The sequence below is a fragment of the Siniperca chuatsi genome, linkage group LG20, assembly GCF_020085105.1.
Source record: "Siniperca chuatsi isolate FFG_IHB_CAS linkage group LG20, ASM2008510v1, whole genome shotgun sequence".
NCBI classification, from domain to species: domain Eukaryota; kingdom Metazoa; phylum Chordata; class Actinopteri; order Centrarchiformes; family Sinipercidae; genus Siniperca; species Siniperca chuatsi.
Window position 1 is genome coordinate 23,664,143 of NC_058061.1, and position 26,717 is coordinate 23,690,859.

The 26,717-nt window shown below is 40.5% G+C and overlaps 2 protein-coding genes across 5 annotated transcripts in view; one reads left to right on the top strand and one right to left on the bottom strand.

Moving 5' to 3' along the window:
* The window catches only part of ccdc57 (coiled-coil domain containing 57), a 73,298-nt gene extending 66,269 nt beyond the window's left edge, over nucleotides 1-7,029 (bottom strand). For 2 of the 4 annotated variants that reach the window (XR_006375864.1, XM_044177560.1), the window contains exons 1-3: nucleotides 6,864-7,029; nucleotides 4,641-4,804; nucleotides 1,595-1,717 (exon numbers count right to left, since the gene is read on the bottom strand). Coding sequence is in view for 3 of the 4 variants with exons in the window: in XM_044177560.1 (XP_044033495.1) it covers nucleotides 1,595-1,717; nucleotides 4,641-4,786 (269 nt within the window). In the remaining variant the exon portion in view is untranslated. The remainder of the gene's footprint in view (nucleotides 1-1,594; nucleotides 1,718-4,640; nucleotides 4,805-6,863) is intronic. The other 2 variants (XM_044177559.1, XM_044177557.1) reach the window with 1 other exon arrangement.
* A 498-nt stretch (nucleotides 7,030-7,527) lies between these two features.
* slc16a3b (solute carrier family 16 member 3b) lies at nucleotides 7,528-26,613 on the top strand. Its single transcript, XM_044177965.1, has 6 exons — nucleotides 7,528-7,648; nucleotides 19,795-20,050; nucleotides 21,203-21,346; nucleotides 22,623-23,233; nucleotides 23,694-23,874; nucleotides 24,786-26,613. Exons 2-6 carry the CDS (start codon nucleotides 19,828-19,830, stop codon nucleotides 25,142-25,144), a joined length of 1,518 nt encoding a protein of 505 aa, XP_044033900.1. The 5' UTR covers nucleotides 7,528-7,648; nucleotides 19,795-19,827; the 3' UTR covers nucleotides 25,145-26,613.
* Nucleotides 26,614-26,717: the final 104 nt, after the last annotated feature.

Consider the following 26,717-nt stretch of genomic DNA (forward strand, 5'->3'; position numbering starts at 1 on the left):
AGCGAACTTGGGTTCTGCAGCAGAACAATGATCCAAAACACACCAGCAAATCCACCTCTGTATGGCTGAAGAAGAACAAAATGAAGACTTTGGTGTGGCCTAGTCAAAGTCCTGACCTATTGAGATGCTGTGGCATAACCTTAAAAAGGCAGTTCATGCTCGAAAACCCTCCAATGTGGCTGAATTACAACAATTCTGCAAAGATGAGTGGGCCAAAATTCGCTTTGCGCTGTAAAAGACTCATTGCAAGTTATTGCAAACGCTTGATTGCAGTTGTTGCTGCTAAGGGTGGCCCAAGCAGTTATTAGGTTTAGGGGGCAATCAATCACTTTTTCACACAGGGCCATGTAGGTTTGGATTTTGTTTTCCCTTAATAATAACAAACTCAGGAAGGGGGCAAACACTTTTTCACACCACTGTATGTCATAAACACTAAATCTCACAAATCATTCAAATTACTGATAGAATTCCACTTTTTCGGTCTGCAAGGTCTTGCGAGGTAGGCTACATGCAGTGGTCACTTTCAGCGCATGGGCAGAGTAGAGCAGTAGCAGAAGTCAGAAACCCACAACATAAACAGAAACGGATGATACACGGACCTGGCTTCAGTAACTTCATGAGTCTCAAACCATGGCAACAACAAACTGTGTTCAGCACATTTTAGTGTCCTCTGGAAACACTTCCGTTGTCGTTTTGTGTATTTGCAGCGCATTTCTGTATTTGGTTGTGTTGTGTGTATTTGCAGCGTGTTTTCTAAATGCTACGTATGTGTTGTCAAATTAATGAAGACATTTTCTTAATTTGCTTGTGTTTTGTCTATTTGCTTGTGTTTTCTTATGTTGCAGTGCATTTACTCTTGTCGGCCACCGTAGAAATGGGTTGCAAATACAGAGTTTTGCAAATGGTGGAGTTTGAATAAGAAAACAATTGATGAATGTTAAAAAAATATGTTGGTTGAATGTATCTGTGGTTCAGGAGGTAGAGCGGGTCCTCCATTATTGCAGGATTGGTAGTTTGATCTCTGGCTCCTCTTGTACATTTCGAAGTGAACCCAAATTGCTCCTGATGTTCAGGCCAGCGCCTTGCATGACAGATCTCCCACCATCAGTGTGTGTGTGGGTAAATGAGACACACATTAGAAAGTGCTATGTCCTACAAAGGTTGAAAAGAAATAAGTGCAGTCTGTTTTATATCAAAGCAAAAAATACACCCAACAAGTTTAAAGGTCACCTAACTCCGCCTCTTCCTGCTATCTCAAGTAGAGGACAATTTGATTGTGTAAAGCAGTTTTGTTCTATGGCTTTCACCTGAGTCATTACTGATCCTGATGAGGTGACTATGAATGCATGCACAATTTCTGTATATTTTTCTTCTGATGTATGTGATGCACAATTTGCACTTACATGCATCACTTTTATATGTATTTCTCATATTTTTGTATAGAATGGATTCATTCATTTTCTCAGTTTTGCTATGTTCTACTGCTATTTTACATACAAATATTGTCTTACTTTTTATTCCAATCTAATCTAAATGTCACACATGAACTACACCTTCCATGAATTTGGATTGAAGAGAGTCAGATGAATTGTACCTGTTATGCTCCTCAGTCAGAGCTCTGGCAGTTATGATATCATATCTCTGCAGCTCTCTGTCTCGTTCATCCAGGATGGCCAGGTTGAACTGGAAATCTTCCCTCAGTTGCTGGTAGCGTTCTCTAACAAATGAAGTGCGTTACAAAATAATTAATTAGTTATCACTGTGCTCAAAAAGAAAGACACTTTACTTTTTCTTGACACAAATCTTCAACAGATCACTGGAGCGGTGTGAAGTCCTCTCCCGCTTCAAATGCTCCACAATCATCCCGATTCTCAATCCTCCATCAGGTGGCCCCCTGCTGGACCACCTGCAGTTTGCCTAACAAGCAAACCGGTCAGTGGATGATGCAGTCAACATGGGACTGCACTACATCATAACTATTTTGACTCCCCAGGGACATGCAAGGATCCTGTTTGTGAACTTCAGCTTGGTGTTCAACACCATCATACCAGAAGTCCTCCACTGTAAGCTCACCCAGCTCACTGTGTCCACCCCACCCCCACCTGTCAGTGGATCAACAACTTCCTGACAAACAGGAAGCAGCAGGTGAGGCTGGGGAAACAGTCAGCATTGGCGCCCTCCAAGTGATGTGTGCTCTCCCCAACGATTGCATTTTAGGAGACCTGTCTGTAAACTCTTGAAGTTTGCAGACAACACAGCAGTCATCAACCTCATCCGAGACGGTGATGAGTCTACGTACAGATGGGAGGTTGAACAGCTGGTCCTCTGGTGCAGTCATAACAACTAGGGCTAGAGCTGGATACCTTAAAACTGTGGAGATAACAAAAGGACTTCAGGAGAAGCCCCTCAACACTTTTGTCCGCTGATTTCCAACTTTCCCCACATATGGAGCCGAACAGGTAGCCTTATATGGCAATTTTAGGGGAGTCGATTAAGGTAATGATGAAATCTCGCAAACACGCACCTCCTCATGAACAGGTGCATTCATCAGCCTGAAACAAGTGATTTACAACAAGTTTGTCCAGTTAAGAGAGTTTGGTGAATCTGACTTGGAACACTCGTATGAGCAAACCTCACAGAAAAAGAGAGATTTAGGTTGAGAATTCGAAAACGGTTTTGTATGAGGCCCAATTGTTCGTTAAGCTTTGTTGTCTTTGTTTTAGCTGTATGTCTGTTTTTCTCTAACTGAAGATAAGTGTGGGAGAAAAACTTGGGCTGACTAAGGGGTTTATGGGTGTAATAGAATTTATGACACTTTGACTAAAGTATGGTTTCACAAAGGAGGCCTCAGGCCTTGTGATTAAGTTGTTTTGGGTTACAGGGCACTAGATGTTCCTAACATAAGATAGAAGTGTCCCAGAAGTCTCTGTTGTTTTTATACTGATAACTTGGGACGGATGTAACCTGTAAACCACCACCCACTGTTCTGGTTTAAGAAGTGTACCTTTTGGATGCAAAGTTAAGTTCTGTGTAGGCTGTGCCCATGTGTACATGCTGCCACATTGCTTCTCTGTCAATAGATTTGTTTGTAACATTCATTTAAGGACAACTAGGGCCCATCGAGTTATTCCTTTAATCAACTGAGGACATCTCTTCAGTACCAGTTTTTCTTCAACAATAAACATTTAACTATTATGTACATACAAGTAGGTGAAAAAAAGATGCACACCTCCAGTAAGAGAAAATTATAAGTATGAGAAAACAAATTCTCTTAAATCATTCGTATGTGCTGCTTATGAACGAATCTGTTCGTGTGAGTGGTTCTTGCGTGAGGCCCAATGTTATTGGAACTGTGTTTAAGTACATTGTACACCGGAGTGAAATTTATTGTATGCATAAACATACTTGGCCAATAAAGCTGATTCTGATCCTAATGGAACAACTAAAAAGGGTTTCGTTCAAAAAACATGTTTTGTTACATATTTACTTATGACATATTTTGTGGTGGTATCTTTAGATATTTTTGTTTGCATTTGTTCAGACAGAGAGATTTCTGTCTCTGAGATTTCTGCCTCCACCCGAATACAATGGAGGTGGATGGAATTTAGTTTCAGCATCGAAAAATGATATTTAAACATTTCAGTAGCATGCAATAGCAATGGGTCTTTCCAGATACAATGTCCTAGTTAGTCTTGATAATCCACAGACCTCCATTGTATTGGGTTGGAGGCAGATATCTCTGACACATATTTCAAAACGTGTGCAAATAAAACCAAAGCTATCTGCATGGATATATTCCATTACAGGTAGGTGAGGAAATGAGAGTTAAGAGTTCAAATGTTCAAACTGGCGTCCTGTCAAAGGTATTTCAGTTTACTGGAGACTTGATTACTCAACTTTTCCACACACAGGCAAGGCAATTCTATTTATATTTACATTTCATTACAAGTAAACTCAGTGTGCTTTACATTAAAATGCATACAGCAACAAATGATAAGAAGAAAATAATACAATAAGAAAACAAATGCAACATGACAAAAGAAAAACAAATTCTACACACTCCGCAGACATAAACAAAAGGCCATATACAGAATGAATCAGAAGCCTGAACAAACACAAAAGACATGGATGTCTGACAGCAAACTAGGGCTGAAATGATTAATGGCAGAACATTTATTCCGATTAATCTTTTATGTGTTTTATTCAGCAAAAATGCCAAACATTCTTTTCAAACAAGGATTTTCTGCTTTTCTCTGTTTTATATCATTGTAAACTGAATATATTTGGGTTTTGGAATGCTGGTCAAACAAAAAACTGAAATTGAAGACAAATTCAAGGCTCTGGGAAACTGTGATGGACATTTTTCACCATTTTCTGATATTTCATATACTAAAGGATGACTCAATTAACTGAAAAAATTATCTACAAATTAAGTGAAAATAATTGTGTTGCAACCTGACAACAAACCAAACAGCTACATGTATTCCCTTGCTGGTGACATCAATCAAGTCAGAGACTGGTGTCCATTGCCAAATCCTAAATTCTTAAAGGAATATTTCCAGCTAAGAGCTGAGGCACACAGTGGTTCACAAGTTCACATTTACTGTTATTCTGATGTGAGGTGGACATAAATGTGGTACCTGAGGGAGGAGCACTCCTGCTGGGCCTTTTTGAGGGACATCTCCAGTTGATGAACCCTTGCAGCCTGGAGCTCCTTCCACTCCCTCTCTTTACTGGCCAGCTGGGCCTCCAGGTCTCCCAGTTCACTGTCCCTGTCTGACTGCATGGTGGAACTGGGATACACCTAGGAGCCACAACATAGGTCATCATTACAACAATGACAAACCCTGGTTATGCTGCTATAGACCTAGACTGCCGGGAGACTTCCCATGATGCACCTCTCTTCCCTCCCTCTCCATCTGTATGCATTCTTTTCCCATTAATGCATGTTACTAACTCGACATCTTCTCTCTCCCGTCGCTTTCAGCAGGTATTTCTGCCTCCGGAGCTGCAGAGACTGGATCTATGATTGGGGGCCACCTACTGCCCCCATGTTCCTGCTCGACACTCGCTGCTACAATTATTATTATTATTATTCCTACCATTATTATCACAATTATAATTTTATTAATATTACTACTATTACCACCACCATTACTTTTACACGTGATCTGGTATGCTGCTGCCACTGCCAAGGACAAGGGCAGACTGTAGCGTATCATTCACTCTGCTGAGAAGATGATTGGCTGCAATCGGCCACCTCTCCAAAAGCTGTACGGCTCCAGGACTCTGGGGTGAGCAGGAAAGATTGTGGCTGACCCCTCCCACCCTGGACACAAACTTTTTGAGACACTCCTCTCCGATAAGAGGATGTGGTCCATCAGGACCAAAACCTCATGCCACATGAACAGTTTCTTCCCGTTTAAAGCTGACATCATTAACAAGGCCCGGGACCCCCACTGATACTGACTCTTATCCCCTCCGATAGACACTACACATTACAGTAACGTACAGTCTCCACATCTGTCTCAATGCGTTACATTAATGCAAATCTTTTGGACTATTAACTCTGTACATTGCACATATTCCTTATTCCTTATACTTCATACTGTGAATTTGTGCACATTCCTTGGTCAATATTTTGCCCATTCCTGCACAAACTGTGCAGCTCTTTCATTCTATCTACAGATATATTGTACATACATTTTATAATATTTTCTTCATATTTTTTATTGTCAATTTTTTCTATTTTCTATTTATATCTCTTGACTTTTGTAGTATTTGTTTTTTGAAAAAAAAATCCTTTCTATGTTTATTGTTATGCACCCAAATACCAAAGCAAATTCCCTGTATGTGAAAACCTACTTGGCAATAAACCTGATTCTGATTATGCACTGCACAGTATTCATGCTAATAGTTAGCGTACTTCCCGTAGCAATGCTAACAGTGTTTATGTGCTACACATTATGGAGCCCCCGGATTCCAGAAAAAATATGTATTTCTATCTTGTCGTGCACACAAACTATTATCTTGTGTGCACAGGATCCATATCTTATTTTTCAGGGAAAAAAACAGTTTAGAAACCACAACAACAAAGCAGAAAATACAACAACATTTCACAAAACGAAAAATTCGGAAACATCAGTTCTTGTTTGGGATTGGACAGTACCAGAGTCAATTCAGAGTTTTAGATCAGTCAGCAATACTATACGGAAGTAAACTGCAACGGATGCGCTGACTGGCCGTGAATGTATCGTGGGATGCTACGGGGCCAATCGTTTACAGTACGCTTTAGTCTTTATTGAGTTATGAAGGGGAGGAGCTATTTCGGGCTCCCTGGTTCCAGATGTAAAGGTCCTATTCATTTTCCCCATAGACGACGTTATGTGATTTACAGTTGGAGCATTTCTATGGATCTGACACGAAACTCCCGGTTGAATCGTCAGTCTAACAACATGATCTGCAAATAACGGGAGGAGTATGACACTGGCATTGTGAGGTCTCAGTCAGAAAAATTGTGTCCATCTAATGTGGGCAAGCTGGCTGGTAAAGAAGCATCTGAGTTTCTAGTTAGTTGGTTTCCACAAGATAGAACGCGTGCGCGCAAAATAATAATTTGGGGCCAATAAATAATATTTTGTTCACACAAGATTAAAAAATCTTGTTGGGACTTCGGGAGCCCGTGGGAACCACTGGTGCAAATGGGTCCCACTTTGCAAACTACTGATACACACACACACACACTGAATTAACAAGCATTTAGTGAGCCTACCAATGACACAGTAGCTTTAGCCTTTGTAGCGCTTTATATACAGTCTATGCACTCGACGGGTAGACCTATCTTCAAACTTAGGCTAACTTACCGTTTGGGCTCGTAGGTGTTCTACTTCAGTCAACACGACATGTAGCGAGCAAACAAATAACTATATAACGCATAGCTAATAATATAATTTAACGAGCTAAATTCGACGTTAACACTTCACTCGTTCCTCTTTGATGCAAATGGTTTCCATGGCAACCGTACGTCGCTCAAATTGTTCCCCAACTACAGTGCTAATGATTCCTGGTCCTACTGCGCTAAAACGAAAATGTGTAATTTATTCAACACTGTTTACTTTGTTCTATTTTATCTAAGATCACAATTAAAATCAGGCAACACTAGGCCTACTGCAAGATGTGTGCGCGCGTTAGTCAGTGAAGCAGAGAGAACAGACAGCAGGACAGTTTATAGTCAAAAACTTCAGTGTGGAGTGGCATATCCTAATGTTGAGGTTTTATCATAATAATGGAGCGCAAACATTAAACAGAAATTGGCACCCACCAGGACCAATGTCACTCCCTTCACCTAATAAACTTAAGTCTACTGCCTTAGTCGTCTGATACTGCTTCAGTTTTTTTTCAGAAACTGTGTAAGTAGGCCTATATTCGCAGCTTTTTAAGTTTTGTTGCCGATAAATTAGACAGTGGCAGAGGTTCCATTTAGAAGATCTTTCAATAATGCAGGAAGGGGGCGCGGTGGAGGCGGGGTTTCGGAGAACCACCACAGGAGTTTCCTGTCTGCGCCCCGTCTGATAAAGGCAGCGACTGGAGCGCGCACAGGCGGTCTATGTAGACGCGCTTCTGGAGAAGGGAGACAGCATCTCAGCAGGTACGTGTGGTTCTTTTTATTTACCCTTTTTAACTAATGCTTTGTGTCTGTGTTGCTGCCTTTTTGGAATGTATTTCTCGCGTTGAAGGCCAGTGTAACAGGTAGCCTGGGCATAAAGGCTGAATGTCAGGCGACCAAGAGTAAAGCAGATGAATAAAGATTAATATTGTAATAGCCTATGTAAATTGACATTATTATAATTGTGTTAGAGATGCTTAGCCTCTGGATAGTGTAAGATGTTATAACATGTTATTATTGCTGATCTCGCCTGATGGTCAGTCCACTGGACCTTGTAAGATCAGGCATCTGGTCTCCGGGGATGCACATTAAAGACCCACGCCTCGGTCCTCACGTAGGCCACCGGGGTTTGTCCTCACGCACCGTGATCCACATCTGTCTGTCGCGTTTACATAGAATAGGCAGCAAAATACCCTCATCAAGGAGCAGCGCGCCACATTATCTAAGACAGACATAATATCAAGCAAAACAGGCAGCTGGCTCACTTAGGTAGCCTAAAGCTATGACTTGTACTCAGCTGGAGCAACTGTTGCTTAATGAACACATCTATCTATATTTTCTATTAAACGTAAAAAAATAAATAAATAAATAAATAAAAAAAAGAGGCGAAAGGTCTAGGTCAGTGTGCACGTTTCACAAACCGACTTCGAGACTAGACTGGTATAAAATAAAAATAATACCGAAAGAGTCTTCTGTCATCCATCTAACCGACTAAGAAGACAACAAACTAAGAGCATACAAACACACAGCAGCAGAAGCCGGAGTGGCTGTTATTTCACACACGCTGGGTTGTTTCCTGGTTCGGGGGATGATGGTGGAAGTCCGAGCGTGATGCAAAGTTTGGACTCTGTGACGCAGAAGCAGTCGGACTGCCTACGTGCGCTCGGCTGCATCCCCGAGGCTGATGATGTCAGGACTCTCAACATCACCATGTCTCCGTTGTAGTAAACTTTGAGATGTCCAAGTCTGCTCATCAAGTCAACTAAAAGGACGAGTCTGCTGACTCTGGAGCATTAAACAGTTATTTTTCAGATACTACAGTATTATAATACAGCTGATGAGCGGCGGATCCCTCTGATGTGAATTTGAGGATGCACTGTAAAAAATGTGTCAGATCTTCTAAACATATTTTAAACCGGTTTCAACTTTGCATGAGGGGATAGGCTCAAGCAACTAATCTTAGTGTGTCTTAATGGGATACTATTACTACTATGTATTCTGTATGCAATCATTAGACAGAGGCTCTGGTTTACACAATAGTAATGGACATTTATTTAAAAAAAAGTAATTTTGACTAGAACTTGGCATTATGCTGTGAATTGTACTGTATTAAAACTTATCGTAAAGGATGGGTTTCCAAGCAGTCACAATCAGAATCAGACTTTATTCACCAAGTACATGTTGACAAGGAATTTGTTTTGGTGCAGGTGTCAGAACAGCAAAATGAAGAATTAAGATAGCAATAAAATAGAAAAATAGGTTAGATAGCTAAAGAAGAGAGCTCACGGGGAGCTCAACGTGGTCAGGGAGTTAGTGTGTTTACCCATGAAGCAAAAATGACAATGAAAATATTCAATATCCTGTCCGTACAGAATTTGCTATAGAAGATTTTGGTCAGAGCCCTGGTTTTAATAACCTGGTGGTGCTTTTGCCTACAGAATGGTGAGGAAGAAGCATGTGGTTAATGACAAGGAGGGGCCACGACTGGGGATATCATGGGGGTTTGCCCCTCGGACTGATCAAGGTGGAGAGGCCCTGCTGATGTGTATGCTTAGTGGCTGCTGAGGCATGTGCTAAATGGTACAGAAAACTTGTGTCATCCACTGTTGAAATGTTGAGCTGGACTTAACTGGAAGACTTTGGTCAGTTTAGCCAGATAATATGTTCTCATCTAAAAAGTCATTTAGTGTTATAATCACTGTTAAAGCTCCACTAGACACCTTCAGAGATTGTAACATCTCACCCACAAAATTTGTATGATCAGTCAGTCATCTCTTTCTTTAAACTGCCAGTAACTTTTTTTGGCCACTTTCTGTGGGCAGTGGAAGCAAGCTGTGAACACAACATTGACATATCATCACCTTTTAAGTTGATCTGGTGAACTTGTTAGCAAACAGTTGCTTATTTACACATCCGGCAGTTACTGAGCAACATTATCATTCATTTGGAGTCGTGTTTGTGTTCACTTGATGAATGTAAGTCCAATATTCAGTCTCTGTTAGCTCTGTTTTGGTCTCCACCAACTCCTGATGGATCTGGCTCTTTAGCTGCTAAATGCTCAACTATGTTCACCAGCTAGTCTCAACAGTGGGTGATTCAAGCTTTTTCTATGAAAACAGCTGCCTGCTGTGGCTGAAAATGACACTGAGAGCAGTGAGAGTGATCCAGAACAGTAAAGTTGTGGGCCTGACAGTTAAACAATGAGCTGAAATTCACTATAAATCTCCATAAAGCTGAGTGGAGCTGCAGATTCAGGTGATAATTCTCACTATGATTCATGACCACGAGTGGCCCCTTTCACATTGTCATTTGAAACATTGCTATGATAAAAATATCAATTATAATTCTATTATATAATTCTAATCGATACTTTGTATCAAATGACAATGTAAATATGTTCAGCCCTCACCGGCAGATTCTAGCTGTCTCTAGATGTACCTCTTGCTGTTTAAGAGAAACTTGGATTTTACAGAATATTAAGATTCCCCCCTTGGGTTCAACTGTAAACACAACACCTGCACAGCAGTAGGTGGAACTGGTAGGGAGAGCAAGCTCAATCTGCCAGCTTCAAGAAGACAACAGTTTATTAAACAAAATTTATACAGCAACTACGTAGTAATAAATATTAGTTTAGTTAGAGTGTTGCACTCGTTATAGAAATAATTAAAACACAACTCAAAAATGATAGTCAGGCGGGAGAAGACTATTTCTTCTGTTTTACTGTGCCTGTGTGTCTCTCTCACACACACACACGAACACAATACAGGATAACATCCAAATGCCTTTCATCTGCATATCAGGGTTGAGAAATGATCCCTGTGTGACAGCTTGCTAGTGTGTATGTGTGTGTGTGTGTGTGTGTGCAAGGGGCTTATTTTAGTATGGGTGGTGATACATGGGGCTCCTGACAGAATGCTGCATGGGTCATGGAAGGTGTAGATGATGTGGGTGGGCCAATGGGAGGGAGGAGGGGGATTCGAGGGAGGTGCCATACTGATGTCACTGGGTCTCGGTGTCTGTATATGTGCACTTGCCTAGCAGTACCTCATAAACGCTGCCAGCTTCAAGAAGACAACAGTTTATTAAACAAAACTGATACAGCAACTACGTAGCAATAAATATTAGTTTAATTTCTTGGCAGAGTGTTGCAGTTGTTATAGAAGTAAGACGCTCAAAAATGATGGTATAGTCAGGCGGGAGAAGACAATTTCTTCTGTTTTACTGTGCCTGTGTGTCTCTCTCACACACATACACGAACACAATACAGGATAACATCCAAGTGCCTTTCATCTGCATATTAGGGTTGAGAAATGATCCCTGTGAGACAGCTTGCTAGTGTGTGTGTGTGTGTGTGTGTGTGTGTGTGTGTGTGCCCATGTCTTATTTTAGTATGGGTGGTGATACATGGGGCTCCTGACAGAATGCTGCATGGGTCACACTGGGGTCATGGAAGGTGTGGATGATGTGGGTGGGCCAATGGGAGGGGGGATTCGAGGGAGGTGCCATACTGATGTCACTGGGTCTCGGTGTCTGTATATGTGCACTTGCTGTATGTTTGCATAGCAGTACCTCATAAACACAATTGGCTGTGTGTGCAGACTGAAAGCTAGAGGACTCTCCCCTTTGTCGCTGCACTAGTGTTCCTACTGTGGCTAAAGTGGCTGGTATATATGTGCTGGGGCTAATTGAAGGATCGAGTGACAGGTGTGGGTGAATGAGAGAATCAGGGACATGTGTGCAGGGTGGAGCAGAATTAGGTGACTGGCAAAGGGCGGGAAACCCTGAGGCACCTGATGGACAGGTAGGAAATGGCAAGGTCTGGTAGAGGAACAGATTTGGTGTGGTGCAGTCAGACTGCATATCACTTCCCATTAATTTCTATGTGGAATGGGGCGAGACACATTAACTTCCGGGTGCAAATCTTACCCTTCAATCTGAAGAGTTCAATCTGATTGAACTTTATCATGCAAAATTGTGATGTTCCAGTCTCTGTAACAGGATGTGATGGTCAATGGTGTCGAATGCAGCACTAAGATCTAACAAGACAAGTACAGAGACAAGTCCATTGTCTGATGCAATTAAAAGGTCATTTGTAATTTTCATCAGTGCTGTCTCTGTGCTATGATGCACTCTAAATCCTGACTGAAAATCCTCAAATAAACTACTGTAGAAAGTCACACAACTGATTGGCGACTGCTCTCTCAAGGATCTTAGAGAGAAAGGGAAGGTTAGATAAATTTCTATAGTTGGCTAAAACCCCTGGATCAAGAGTGGGCTTTTTAAGAAGCGGTTTAATTCCAGCTACTTTAAAGGATTGTGGTACATGGCCTGTTAATAAGGACAGACTGATCATATCCAGTAAAGAAGTGCTAACTAAGGGTAAAACATCTTTTAAGCAGCCTAGTTGGAATGGGGTCTAAGAGACAGGTTGATGGCTTAGATGAATTAATCATCAAAGTTAGTTGAAGAAAGTCGATAGGACCAAAGCAGTCAAAATATATATCAGGTTTTACAGTTGTTTCTAAGGTTCCTGTGTTTGAAAAAAGGCGGTACCAGTTGAAGGCAGGACTGATGAATTTATTCTCTAATAGTTAAAATTTTATTATTGAAGAAACTCCTGAAGTCGTTACTGCTGAGGGCTATAGGAATACATGGTTCAATAGAGCTATGACTCTGTCAGCCTGGCTACAGTGCTGAAAAGAAACCTGTGGTTATTTTTATTTTCTTCTATTAATGATGAGTAGTAAGCTGCTCTGGCATTACAGAGGGCTTTCTTATATGTTTTAACATTGAGTTAAATGCAGTTGGGATCACTTCCTTGAATCTAGCCACAGCAATATCAGATAGACATCCAGAGTAGGAGTTTTTGCCTACAGTTGTATGCAAAAGTTTAGGAACCCCTGACAATTTCCATGATTTCATTTATAAATATTTGGGTGTTTGGATCAGCAATTTCATTTTGATCTACCAAATAACTGAAGGACACAGTAATATTTCAGTAGTGAAATGAGGTTTATTGGATTAACAGAAAATGTGCAATATGCATCAAAACGAAATTAGACAGGTGCATAAATTTGGGCACCCTTGTCATTTTGTTGATTTGAATACCTGTAACTACTTAGCACTGATTAATTGGAACACACAATTGGTTTGGTGAGCTCATTAAGCCTTGAACTTCATAGACAGGTGCATCCAATCATGAGAAAAGGTATTTAAGGTGGCCAATTGAAAGTTGTTGTTCTCTTTGACTCTCCTCTGAAGAGTGGCAACATGGGGGCCTCAAAACAACTCTCAAATGACCTGAAAAAAAGATTGTTCTACATTATGGTTTAGGGGAGGCTACAAAAGTTATCGCAGAAATATAAGCTGTCAGTGTCCACTGTGAGGAACATAGTGAGGAAATGGAGGACCACAGGCACAGTTCTTGTTAAGGCCAGAAGTGGCAGGCCACATAAAATATTGGAGAGGCAAAGGCGAAGGATGGTGAGAACGGTCAAAAACAGCCCACAGACCACCTCCAAAGACCTACAACATCAACTTGCTGCAGATGGTGTCACTGTGCATCGTTCAACAATTCAGCGCACTTTGCACAAGGAGAAGCTGTATGGGAGAGTGATGCGAAAAGCCTTTTCTGCACACACGCCACAAACGGAGTCGCTTGAGGTATGCAAACACACATTTGGACAAGCCAGCTTCATTTTGGAATAAGGTGCTGTGGACTGATGAAACAAAGATTGAGTTATTTGGTCATAACAAGGGGCGTTATGCATGGCGGCAAGAGAACACAACGTTCCAAGAAAAACACTTGCTACCCACAGTAAAATTTGGTGGAGGTTCCATCATGCTGTGGGGTTGTGTGGCCAGTGCCGGTACTGGGAATCTGGTTAAAGTTGAGGGTCGCATGGATTCCACTCAATATCAGCAGATTCTTGAGAATAATGTTGAGGAATCAGTCACAAAGTTGAAGTTACGCCGGGCTGGATATTTCAACAAGACAACGACCCAAAACACTGCTCAAAATCTCCTCTGGCCTTTATGCAGAGGAACAAGTACAATGTTCTGGAATGGCCATCCCAGTCCCCAGACCTGAATATCATTGAACATCTGTGGGGTGATTTGAAGCGGGCTGTCCATGCTCGGCAACCATCAAACCTAACTGAACTGGAGATGTTTTGTAAGGAGGAATGGTCCAAAATACATTCATCCAGAATCCAGACACTCATTACAGGCTATAGGAAGCGTCTAGAGGCTGTTATTTCTGCTAAAGGAGGCTCTACTAAATATTGATGTGATTTTTCTGTTGGGGTGCCCAAATGTATGCACCTGTCTAATTTCGTTTTGATGCATATTGCACATTTTCTGTTAATCCAATAAATCTCATTTCACTACTGAAATATTACTGTGTCCTTCAGTTATTTGATAGATCAAAATGAAATTGCTGATCCAAACACCCAAATATTTATAAATGAAAATCATGGAAATTGTCAGGGGTTCCTAAACTTTTGCATACAACTGTAAGTTTGTATGAGCTAGCTTCTGGAGCAAAACTAAATCATGCCAAAACAGAGGGAGTTTGGATCGGAGCAGAGAGTGTCAGACGTGATATTAATATACTATAATAATAATATGTTAAACAAGAAATTAAAATACTGGGTTTGACCATCTGTAACAAAGAATGTGGTGAAAGAAACTGGGAGACAAAACTGTGTGAAATTAAAGAAGAGGTAAAAAAAATGGGAGAACAAAAATACTAATATAATAATAAATCAAGAATTAATATCGTCAAAACTTTCATCCTGTCCAAATTCCTTTTCCTGTTGAACATCTTCCCCCCATCAAAGAAAATGATAATCCAACTCAACAGTGTGTGAACTTAGTCTGGGGAACAACCAGGGAGATAGCCAAAAGGGCACTGCTGTGTAAAAGCAAAGACTTCGGGGGGCTGGGAGCTTTAGAGCTGGGGGTCAGGCTGACAATCGCCTTTGTTAAAAATGTTCATCTCTGTCGGCAGACTCCCTGTGAGAGCTGTGGTTTCCTGGAGTTGTTATGTTACAACCAAAGAATGTCCCATGATTTATTGTAACGAAGATGAGACACAACAGCACCTCTTGATAGACTGTTACAGAGCTCAAGAGGTCTGGTCTTTCTTAAAAGGACTCGGTTTCTCGTTTAACCTCAACTACAACTCTGTCATGTATGGACTCCTAGAGGAGAAAATGCCTCCGAAACAAAAAGAACTGTTCCAGCTCATTATCTGCATTGTGTGTGGGAAACTTTGGAAAACCAGATGCGTCATTTTTTTTAAATCAGACTGTCAGCGACATGGTTGTAAAACATGTACTGGCTGACCTCCGGAGGAGGAGAACTATTGATAAAAGACTATTACTTCCCTGGAACATACTGGACATTTAATGTGTAGATCTTATTTCTCTGTGCACTTTATTGCTTGGCTCCTCGTGTTAGCAAACACTTTTATCACTTTGTATTGTGTATAAAATCCATGTATAATATGTATTGAAGTATCTATGTTGTGACATTGTTTTTGTGATTTTGTATTGAACTTGTTAAAACTTAATAAAGATTTATTAAAAATAAAAATAAAAAATAGCAAAAATACGGCACTAGTAAAACACACACACTGGTGGCCGGAAATGAGACAATACGCTTACTGCAGCACGTCAGCAGGAGAACATGTATAACACATCTATAATATATGAAAGATAACCCTGCTTTACATATGTCAAAAATATAGTATGTATGGTCTATCATCTGTCATAAAGGATAAACAAACCCAAAAACTGTATGTACTGTAATATATGTAATAATATCTATCACATATAAAGAATGAGCATACCATATATATAAAATCTTGTGTATCATTACACAAAGGGCCAGCTTCCTTCCACCGTTACAAAATGTGCCAAAAGGGAAGCAAAGGCAAGGGTGATACGCTTTGTGACTGACAAATGTAAAAGTTGGGGGGGAACAGCAGCTAAGAACAGCACCCAGATGTCATTCTTATGCCATGATCTTGTTCCCAGTCTGATCTAGTAAATAATAATAATTAATTTCTAAGATAAGAAAATATCATATGAACCATATGTTAACCGTGATCATAGTGATATAGATATAATACAGCAGAGAAAATAAAAATTATTATTTTATAAATAAATGCAAGAAACAAAGTCCATTTTACTACACAGAGCTCACACTTTGAATAGATTGTAAAAGAATTGTAGACGTGAATTTAACACATGAATGCATTGTATGAGAGACAAGTATGGATTATAGTACTGTGAGGGCACGTAGCGATAAAAGGCTGTGTAGGAATTGAGAGGATGTGTCTGCGTGACTACATAGTACACAGGAAAACTGCACACAGGTCAGTCAACCATCAAAATCTTACTCTTAATCTTACTATTAATGCCTCACGGACTGCAGTCTCAACTACTGGGCTGAATGAGACAATTTTAAAACTTGCTTTATTAAATGCGAGATCTTTAACTGGAAAGGCTGTGCTGGTTAGTGACCTAAATACAGATCACAAGCTGGACATATATTAACTGAAACTTGGCCGGACTTTAGTGGTACTTTTATACTGAGAGGCGCATCACCGCCAAATTAAATTTTTTTAATTGTTTTTTGATCTGACAGGAGAGGTGGAGGTGTATCAGCACTCTTCTGATATGTTTTTATGCAGGACACTCACTTTTGGTGAATACTCAACTCCTGTCTTACTAATTATAGTGTATCGACCGCCAAAAACAACCAGCACTTTTATTGATGAATTCAATTCAATTACCTATTGTCCAGAACTTCCTTAGATTATGATTATATATTGATTCCTGGTGATTTTAATATCCATGTAGACAACACTGAAGACTATTATTCTAGAGAGCTAAACAATCTACTGGAGGCCTATGGTTTCTCTCAACATGTAACTCAACCATACCTTGGACTTAATTATGTCCATAGGAGTTAATGTCTTTTCTGTGTTAGCACTCGATGTTGCTTTATCAGGTCATCACTGCATCTTTTTTTTTAAATCAATCTTGATCCTGTATGGATCAACTCTGTCAAAACGGTCCAGAAACGATACCTGCCTGCTAACTCAGCTGATGTGTTTGCTACCAAATTCTAACATGTCATCCTGTGATGACATGGTATCGCCTTTAATCAAGGTACTAAACTTGTGCTAGTTGATATTGCTCCTGTCAAAATCTAAGTGTTATCTGATAAAAGTACAAGTCCTTGGCTAACGGGTGATAAGGGGGAAGAAAATGGACTGCAGAAAGGCTGAGCTTAAATAGAATAAAACCCAGCTTCTAGAGCATCTGGATAGTTACAGAAATCTTTAAATTAGTTACAACTCAGAAATTAGAAAAGCAAGACAAGCATATTTTAAAAATATAATAAACAATAATACACACAATTCAAGGGTTCTATTTTCTACTGGTGCCAAACTTAAATAACTCCAGAACTTCAATTCCATGTGATTTTATTTCCACCGATAAGTGAGGATTTTGCAGCCTTCTTTCTCAACAAAATAGTGAGTATTAGGTAAAATATTCCCCAAATCCTCCTACCCTGCCTCCTTCTAAATTCACTATTAAGAAATTTTGCATCAGTCAGTGCTGAGGATCTTGGAAAGGTGGTTCAGAGTCTTAACTAATTTTTAATGGTTTTAATTAATTATTTTATTTTTATTTATTTATTTCTATCCAACTTTTTTAAATATTGTTTAACTCACGTATTATTATTATTATTATTAATGTGTGTATTTTAAAGGTTATATTGATAACATTGTTATATAGACGAATATTTTAAAAATAATTATACATCCACAGAGCTTTTAGAAAGGAGCAGAATAAAAGTATCACTTTTCCTAAAAAAAGTAATTATGATCGTGAATTAATCATTTTAAAAAATGTTGACGGGTTCAAAATGAATGTTTTGTTTCTCTGTGTGAGATGTCTGAAGTTTGGTTTCTGCTTCTAACAAGGCTTGGGAGCCAATAGTATAACGACGTGTGTATCACATGGTATAGTTGCCAGTTAGTGTGCAAAAAACAGACACTGACATTAGCACATATTAGCTAATAGTCCAAACAACAATAACTCAAAAAATTACAGTTCTGCATATTTAAACAAAATAAATAACAACTACCGACAGCCATAGTCTTTGCAACCTTAACTAATGTGTTGTCACCGGTTAGATTCAATCCCCGAGGAGCTACGTTAGCATTAGTGATGGTTGCGTCCAGTTACCTAACGTTATAGTGCCCTCAAACAATCTAACGTTAGGGCCCATACACGTTAATGCAGGGCAACTTGATTGTGGCAGACTCGTCCACTTATGAAAAGACGGTCACACTTCTTTAAGAACGGAGTGGACGTGGGATCCCAATATATTACCAATGTGGCATGTCGAAGGTAAATTAAAGTTCCGAACTATTGTAAGTCTGCTCATTATAGTGTTTAGACCCAAAATGTAACTTTTATTGAGGGTGTCATCTCATATATCTCTAATGTTAGCCCTATTATGAGAGACTTGGATTAAAATGTAAATATTTACCTAATGTCTTACAGTGTAAGGATGATTGTAATATCATTTTCATTATTAAATGATGGGAAAAAAGGGTTACCTAAAGCTAGCTAGCAATATCCTAATATTACCATAGATAATGTTTGGGCGGCTGGGAGGCTGTGGCTTGGTGGTAGAGTGGGTCGTCCACCAATCGGCAGTTCGATCCCGGCTTCTCCCAGCACACATGTCGAAGTGTCCTTGGGCAAGACACCGAACCCCAAATTGCTCCCGAGGGCTGTGCATTCGGTGTGTGAGTGTGTGTGAATGATTAGTTAGTTTCCTTGAATTGATGAGCAGTTAGCATCTGTCATCAGTGTATGAATGTGTGTGAATGGGGTGAATGTGATATGTAGTGTGTGAAGCGCTTTGAGTGTTCGGAAGACTAGAAAGGCGCTATACAAGTACAGTCCATTTACCATTACAGTCCATTTAATGTTTCATGAAGCACCACCGCACAAAGTAACTTACATGTTGCAAAATTAATTGATTACTCTATCAAGAAAGATTCATCACTTGATATGACTGAGTCTCACTCCGCTCGACCATGAAATATGCAGGTTGTGCAACAAACCAGCAACCAATGGATTGGAAAGTGGGAGGGGGAGTGCATCATCTAGTGGCTGGATGGTATCAACGTTATCATTAGCACCTTTAACTGTGTTTACTTATGTCTAATGTTTTCTCTTTACAATATTGTGTGGCTGCAACTTTGGGGGTCGCTCACACTCTGTGCAGCACATTGTGCTTCCACCTGGAATGAAATGCGCTATATAAATAAAGTTTCTTTGCTTGCTTGCTTGAGTATATGTGTCTTCAGGAGGATTCATCTATTCTGTCAAGCTGTGAACAATAAATGACCCCCAGCAGATACCATGCTCCCATATTTACACCCTTCACTGCAACAGACACAATACACACAGTCTCCTACAACGCACATGCTCTCCTACACACACACACACATATCTTGAAATAGAAGTGGTTGTACTGTAAAAACAAACAAACCAGAAAATCACCTCTCTCATAAATGGTAGCCTCAAAACCAAACAAGTCCAGTGGATTGTTTACAGTAACCTCTTCTACCATCATACTACAGTAGCTGGATGACCAATAATTAATTCACTGTCCTGCACTGGTGAATGTATTAACCACACACACATATGAATTGTACTTAAATAATTAACATATTGTTAGACCCTCCTCGTTTTAAACTTTAGTAAGCATGAAGTGCTCTAGGACATGACTACAGTATAAAAGAATTCACACATTGCCACATGATAAGTCTGTAAGTTTAAAGTATGTTTTTTTTACCACTGTGTTCATAGCCACTGACCTCAACACAGCAGTCAAAGAGCATCATGGGAGGAGCAGTGGTGGACGACGGGCCTCCTGGGGTGAAGGCACCAGACGGCGGCTGGGGTTGGGCGGTGTTGGCTGGCTGCTTCGTCATCACTGGCTTCTCCTATGCTTTTCCCAAGGCTGTCAGCGTCTTCTTCAAGGAGCTGATCCGAGAGTTTGATGTGGGCTACAGCGACACTGCTTGGATCTCATCAATACTGCTCGCCATGCTTTATGGCACAGGTAGACAAGAATAACACACGTCTGATTGTGATTAACTGTTAGCATCAAAATGCTAAATACCATACTACAGTTGTGGTCAAAAGTTTTGTTTATAGTATTAGTTTTCACAAAGTTTGCTGCTTCAGTGTTTAGATATTTTGTCAGATGTTACTATGATATACTGAAGTATAATTACAACCATTTCATAAGTGTCAAAGGTTTTTATTGACAATTACATTAAGTTTATGCAAAGAGTCAATATTTGCAGTGTTGACCCTTCTTTTTCAAGACCTCTGCAATTCACCCTGGCATGCTGTCCATTAACTTCTGGGCCACATCCTGACTGATGGCAGCCCATTTTTGCATAATCAATGCTTGGAGTTTGTCAGAATTTGTGGGGTTTTGTTTGTCCACCCACCTCTTGAGGATTGACCACAAGTTCTCAATGGGATTAAGGTCTGGGGAGTTTCTTGGCCATGGACCCAAAATTTCAATGTTTTGTTCCCTGAGCGACACCAAACTGTTCTTGGATGCTTGGGAGAAGTTGCTCTCGGAGGATGTTTTGGTACCAGTCTTTATTCATGGCTGTGTTCTTCAAAATTGTGAGTGAGCCCACTCCCTTGGCTGAGAAGCAACCCCACACATGAATGGTCTCAGGATGCTTTACTGTTGGCATGACAGGACTGATGGCAGCGCTTACCTTGTCTTCTCCGGACAAGCTTTTTTTCCGGATGCCCCAAACAGTCGGAAAGGGGATTCATCAGAGAAAATGACTTTACCCCAGTCCTCAGCAGTCCAATCCCTGTACCTTTTGCAGAATATCACTCTGTCCCTGATGTTTTTCCTGGAGAGAAGTGGCTTCTTTGCTGCCCTTCTTGACACCAGGACATCCTCCAAAAGTTTTCACCTCACTGTGCATGCAGTGTGCCATTCCTGAGCAAGCTTTGTACTGGTGGTGACCCTTTCTTGGGCGCCCATCAAAGAAGGACTTTGCAATTAATTGCATTCCATCTGATCACTCTTCATAACATTCTGGAGTATATGCAAATTGCCATCATAAAAACTGAAGCAGCAAACTCTGTGAAAATCAATACTTGTCATTCTACACAGTAGAATGTATACAGTATACACACGTGTATATTGTGTACATACTGATTGATTGTGTTTTCTTAGGCCCTCTGTGCAGTGTGTTGGTGAATAGGTTTGGCTGTCGACCAGTGATGATGATTGGAGGGCTCTTTGCCTCCCTGGGAATGATTCTGGCCTCCTTTGCCACCAGCATCATACACATCTACCTCTGCACTGGAGTCATTACAGGTAGAGTCACAACATACATGCGAACATAGGAAAAACACAAACATGCAACAAGGACAAAGAACAAGGACATGCATCCATATCCATTCTGTTAAGTCTGATGTTAGTTGCTTCTTTTTTTTTATAGCTCATTTTATTTAGAATACACAGCGACAATATTGAGACATAACAAAAGGGGTAAATGAAAAAGGTACCTGAATTTCAACACAATTCAGAGATCATAAAAACATTGTAGTTGCACACCATGATAACTGTAATGTTAAGTAAGTGTTAAATATGGTAAATAAGTGCATCTGATTTATGCATCTATAGATTCAAATTCACATTCTAAAGTAGAGTTATCTACTTTAGATCCTGTTATCATGGTGTGGAGTACAAATGGTATGCACCTCACTCAAGAAAGAGTAGTTCTTGTCAATGTAACAAGTAATGGGGATCCAAATTAACAAACAATAAATACAGTAATGTAGTACAACATTTTTGCAATGTGTGTCTTTTCGTCTGTCCGTTCATCAAAACTTTTGGTCCACAGTAGCATATCCTGAGAACTACTCTCCAAAGTTGCCATTAAATTTGCCGTGAACATTCTTGCTCCCCAGAGGGGAGGATGAATATGGATGTTTTGGTGACTCCCTGACCGTTCCTCTAGTGCCACAATATGGGCAAAATCATTGGTACATAGGAAATATCCAAACTGATGGCGTGTGAATTCACTGAGCACATTCGTGCTCCTCAGGGGATGAACCTGAGCCCTGTTGAAACAAAGCCAGAATTATGATTCACCTGTTCATGTTGTAATATTACTGTTTCAACCTGTTAACACAAGTCTGAGGTACTGCTCACCAGCAGTGGCTGAATCACATAAAAACAGCCAAAATTATTATGAAATTATATAAGGAATCGTAGAAAAGGTTTCAGTCGTCGTCATCTGGACACTGTTTTCAGAATCAAGACGTTTCGGCTCCCATCCGGAAGTCATTCACAATTGAGAATGACTTCCGGATGGGAGCCGAAACCTTTTCTACGATAGAACACTCCTGGACGAATGAGGGACTACACCATCTTATATAAGGAATGCAAAGGCAGTCTTGTTTTCTACAGCCTTTTAATACAAAATAACAACAAAGACTGAGACTGATGAGAAAAGAAGAGAGTTCACAACCTACTGCTAAACATACAGTATATATACATATAATTAACACATCTTGTGTAACATCTATTACAGAGTGTTTTGCAAGGTGAATCATTTCTGTAACATCGCCTGTCTGTCTCTCCTCAGGTCTGGGTCTGGCATTGAACTTCCAGCCATCTCTGATAATGCTGAATCGCTATTTCTGTGAGAAACGTCCTCTGGCCAATGGCTTGGCGGCAGCGGGCAGCCCTGTGGCACTGTGCTGTCTCTCCCCACTGGGACAGATTCTCCAGTACCAGTATGGCTGGAGGGGGGGGTTTCTCATTCTGGGAGGGATGCTGCTCAATTGCTGTGCCTGTGGTGCCCTCATGAGGCCCTTGATTCCCCCTAAGAAGCCCCAGGAGCTGGAGGAGAGCAATGCCACAGCTGCAGATGAGGAGAAGAAGCCCCAGAAAAAGAAAAAACTATTGGATTTCAGTGTGTTCAAGGACAGAGGTTTTGTCATCTATACCATTGCAGCGTCTATTATGGTGCTGGGCTTGTTTGTGCCCCCTGTGTTTGTGGTCAACTATGCTAAAGGCCTCGGCTATGAGGACACTAAGTCGGCACTGCTGCTCACCATCTTGGGATTTGTTGATATGTTTGCTCGGCCCTTGTCAGGACTCATAGCAGGCATGAAGTGTGTACGGCCCAGAAGTGTCTACCTGTTCAGCTTCGCTATAATCTTCAATGGGTGCACCGACATCATAGGATCACAGGTAACAATGCAGCAATGGGTTCTATATTACAAGGAGAATGGGGAGGAGGATAATGGAGGATACAGGCCTGTATGCCAAAAAGACCAACCTGTGTATAGAGGATTTGCAGTTACTTCACACATTTACTAGAATCCATGTCTGTTGCCATCATACAAGTCCAACAACGGGACCTGCCTGGCTCCTACTGGGAGAAAACAGGAAATAAAAAACTGAAATTTAAAAATTAAGAGATTCTGTCATCTAATGTATATAACAATCAGGCTGGTAAAAAGTCAATGATAGTTGTTATGTAGATGAAGGTCAGTTTATTAACATTAACAGAGAATATTGTAGATTAGACTGATTGTACAGTTAGGGTAGGTTACTCTGTTGATCTAGTCTCTTCTGATCAACAAGGCATGCTTCATCACCTGTGTTCTCTATAAACCTGTTGTCAAATCTCCCGTTTCTCTCCTTGCAGGCAAATGACTATGCAGGTCTGGTGGTCTTCTGTATCTTCTTTGGTATGTCGTATGGCATGGTGGGAGCGCTACAGTTCGAGGTCCTCATGGCTATCGTAGGGACGGAGAGGTTCTCCAGCGCCATTGGCCTAGTGCTGCTGATAGAAGCTATTGCTGTACTAGTGGGACCTCCTGGAGCAGGTCAGATCATAGAAGGAATAAATGTGATTGTGTGCCTCCTAACCTCAAATTCTCTGACATGTTTATTCATCTGAGACCGTGTAATACTTGCGGCTCATAATTTTCAGTTTTTACCAATTTTGAACCAACATTTTTTAAAAAGGAGCTTTAAACTCTTCTCATCAGGACTTAATGACCAAACTTTATTGCATTTTGCATTTTATGACTATATACTGATAGTGAAGAGATGACAGGAAACAGTGGAGAGATAGATGCAACAAGGGTCCCTGGCTGGATTTGAACTGGGAAAGAAAGCCATGAGGATGCCCCAGCAGACTATTTTTTACAGTAAACTAGGTCCCTTTAAGTAAAGTAAACTAGGTGTGCCAGTGTCCCTCAAAATAAAAAATAAAATACAATAAATGGTTAAACAACAGTGTTTGTGCTGCAAATCACATTTTATATGATTTTCACACTGATTTTTGTATTATTGATTATTTTATTTAAATTGTTTCACCTGATTACAAAAAATCTAAATAAACACACTAGATCTTTTTTTTTTTCTCAAATAAAAACAAAAATAAGAGCCCTACTGATTTTGCCAACAAAACATAACACTTCATCATAGTGTCCCATAGTGTGTGGTCTATATCTGGAATGAGAAATGTTTATGACTGATTTTCCATTGAAATTCTTTCAAGCCACACAGCTTTGTGTGTTGGCAGCTCTAAACTGACTAAGTATGGACACAAATGTCCACTAAAGAAAAGTTTATTCACTAACGTCATTTATCAGCCACTGACTTTGTTGCTTCTCAATCTTTTCAATGTTCTCCTTGTAGTATCTGGTGCAGTGAAAGTGTTTGACTTCACGAGTCCAGCTTGATGAGAACTAGTAACAATCATGCTAAATATTCTTGTATTCTCCACCAGGTCGCCTCTTGGATGCCACCCATCAGTACATGTACGTCTTCCTGTTGGCGGGCTGCGAGGTCACGCTGTCGGCCTTTGTCATTGCCCTGGGTAACTTCCTTTGCATTAGCAGGAAGCAGGAAGATCCAGAGGCTAAGATGGAGATGGCTGTGACTGCTACAGAGATGGAGGGGCTGAACCGTGGGGTGGAAGAAGAGGAAAATGATGAAGGCAAAGAGGAGCCAAAGGGAAAAGAGAATGGAAAAGCGGGGGAGGAGGTGATGATGGAGAAGGAGATGGGGGAGGAGGGTGGAGAGGAAAACATCGTTATGAAGACTAGTAATGAGAAAAGACAAACTGTGCACCAAGTGGACACATAAAAAGTACTGAGAATGATCTGTGGCAAATAGATGGAGCGAGGAGCCACACAAAGTGAGGGGGAACAAAGTAGGGTAAGAAAAGGGGGCTGATATTGCCCTTTAAATTAAAATCACAGTTTGATATAATGGATACAAGGCGGAGAGGTTTCATAATTAAGAACTTTCATCTGAATTGAGTCTATACAACATGTTGATCAGATTCTGTACATTACTGTTAACTTGGAGTTAAATTAAGAGTTACCGTATAGTCGAAATACTGCAAATACAGTAATTCCTTTGGGCATAAAAATGGCCCACTTTACTGGCAACAAATACCAGCTTTTCTGGGAAAGATAACGTCTGATCGGCTGTCTACTCAGACACACATTGCATTTAGAACAAAGAAATTGATTTCCAGTTTTTCTCAGCACCATTTTTCTCAGACAGATCCTGTTTTCACCATTCAGGACTCAAGCTATTCTACTTTCCATTTCCCTAATGATTTCAAACAAGTTTACAAAAAACCTTCACTCAAGGTCCATTTGCTTTTTTCTGGAGCTTTCAAACACATCTCACAGCCTTTATCACCAGATGGGGTGTACTCAGTTGTCAAAGACTTGGTTCTGTTGTCATCATGTCATCAACTGTAAGGGGTGGGGGGGTCTTGCTTCAGAGTGAACCAGAAGAGATCTCAAGATGTAGACTGTGAAGAGTCTGGCTAGATGTTCTAACAGTGCAGTCAGGTAAGGGACTCCCCCTGAGGTTCCTGGTGGTCCCCATTGAACAGAGACAGAAGGGGTTACAATCCCCCTCCCATTCATATACCACCACCTGTTAAAACGTGACAGAAGTTCCGTGCTTACGTCACATGATGACAACAAACTCCATTCACTAATAAGGACTGTGAGATGCTGTTGAAAGCTCTGGAAAGCTAGTAATTAGACCTTGTGTTAAGAATATTTTGTTTATTGACTATTGCTCCCAAGCTCATGAATGACGTTTCACACTCAAATTTCAAACAATGTACTTGTTTTTTGCACTCCTTTATTTATTGACATTTTATGTAACAACAGGACAACTCACATTCAAAAACTGGTTTTAAAAATAAACTTTAATATTTGGGGCACTCAACATGCAGGATACCGGATCAAACTTGGATTGTTAGTCTCAGTGCTGTGTACTGGTGCTGTATGCTGAGTTAATGTCCTATGTTGTCTTTACTACTCTCTAAAGGTCTGCTTAATGCTGCAACACTAGGACCTGCTGTGTTATTTATTGATGTGATGATCTATGTGCTCTATGCCTTCTGTGTATCTGTTCGATCTAATGCTCAACAGACTGACACTACAGAGCAAGCACAACTTGCTTTGGTGGAGAAATGTAGCACACACCCACTGCACTTACATTGCTATTCTTCTGAATGATGTCCACAAAAGGTATATGATGCCTATTTTTTTCCAAATAAATATATTTTCTGTTGTGAAAATTGACTACACGGTGCCTTTGTTCCATTCAGCAGCAGCTCCAAGCTTTTTGACACCGACCACATTTGACTGCTGGTTGAGTTCCTCAGATGATCAGTCTTTTCTGGAGA

Excerpts from the sequence above, each read along its gene's own strand:
- slc16a3b (XM_044177965.1), top strand. The coding sequence starts at position 19,828 with ATGGGAGGAGCAGTGGTGGACGACGGGCCTCCTGGGGTGAAGGCACCA. Across the intron at positions 20,051-21,202 it reads CGCCATGCTTTATGGCACAG|GCCCTCTGTGCAGTGTGTTG; the intron begins GTAGACAAGAAT and ends GTGTTTTCTTAG. Across the intron at positions 23,234-23,693 it reads CCGACATCATAGGATCACAG|GCAAATGACTATGCAGGTCT; the intron begins GTAACAATGCAG and ends CTCTCCTTGCAG.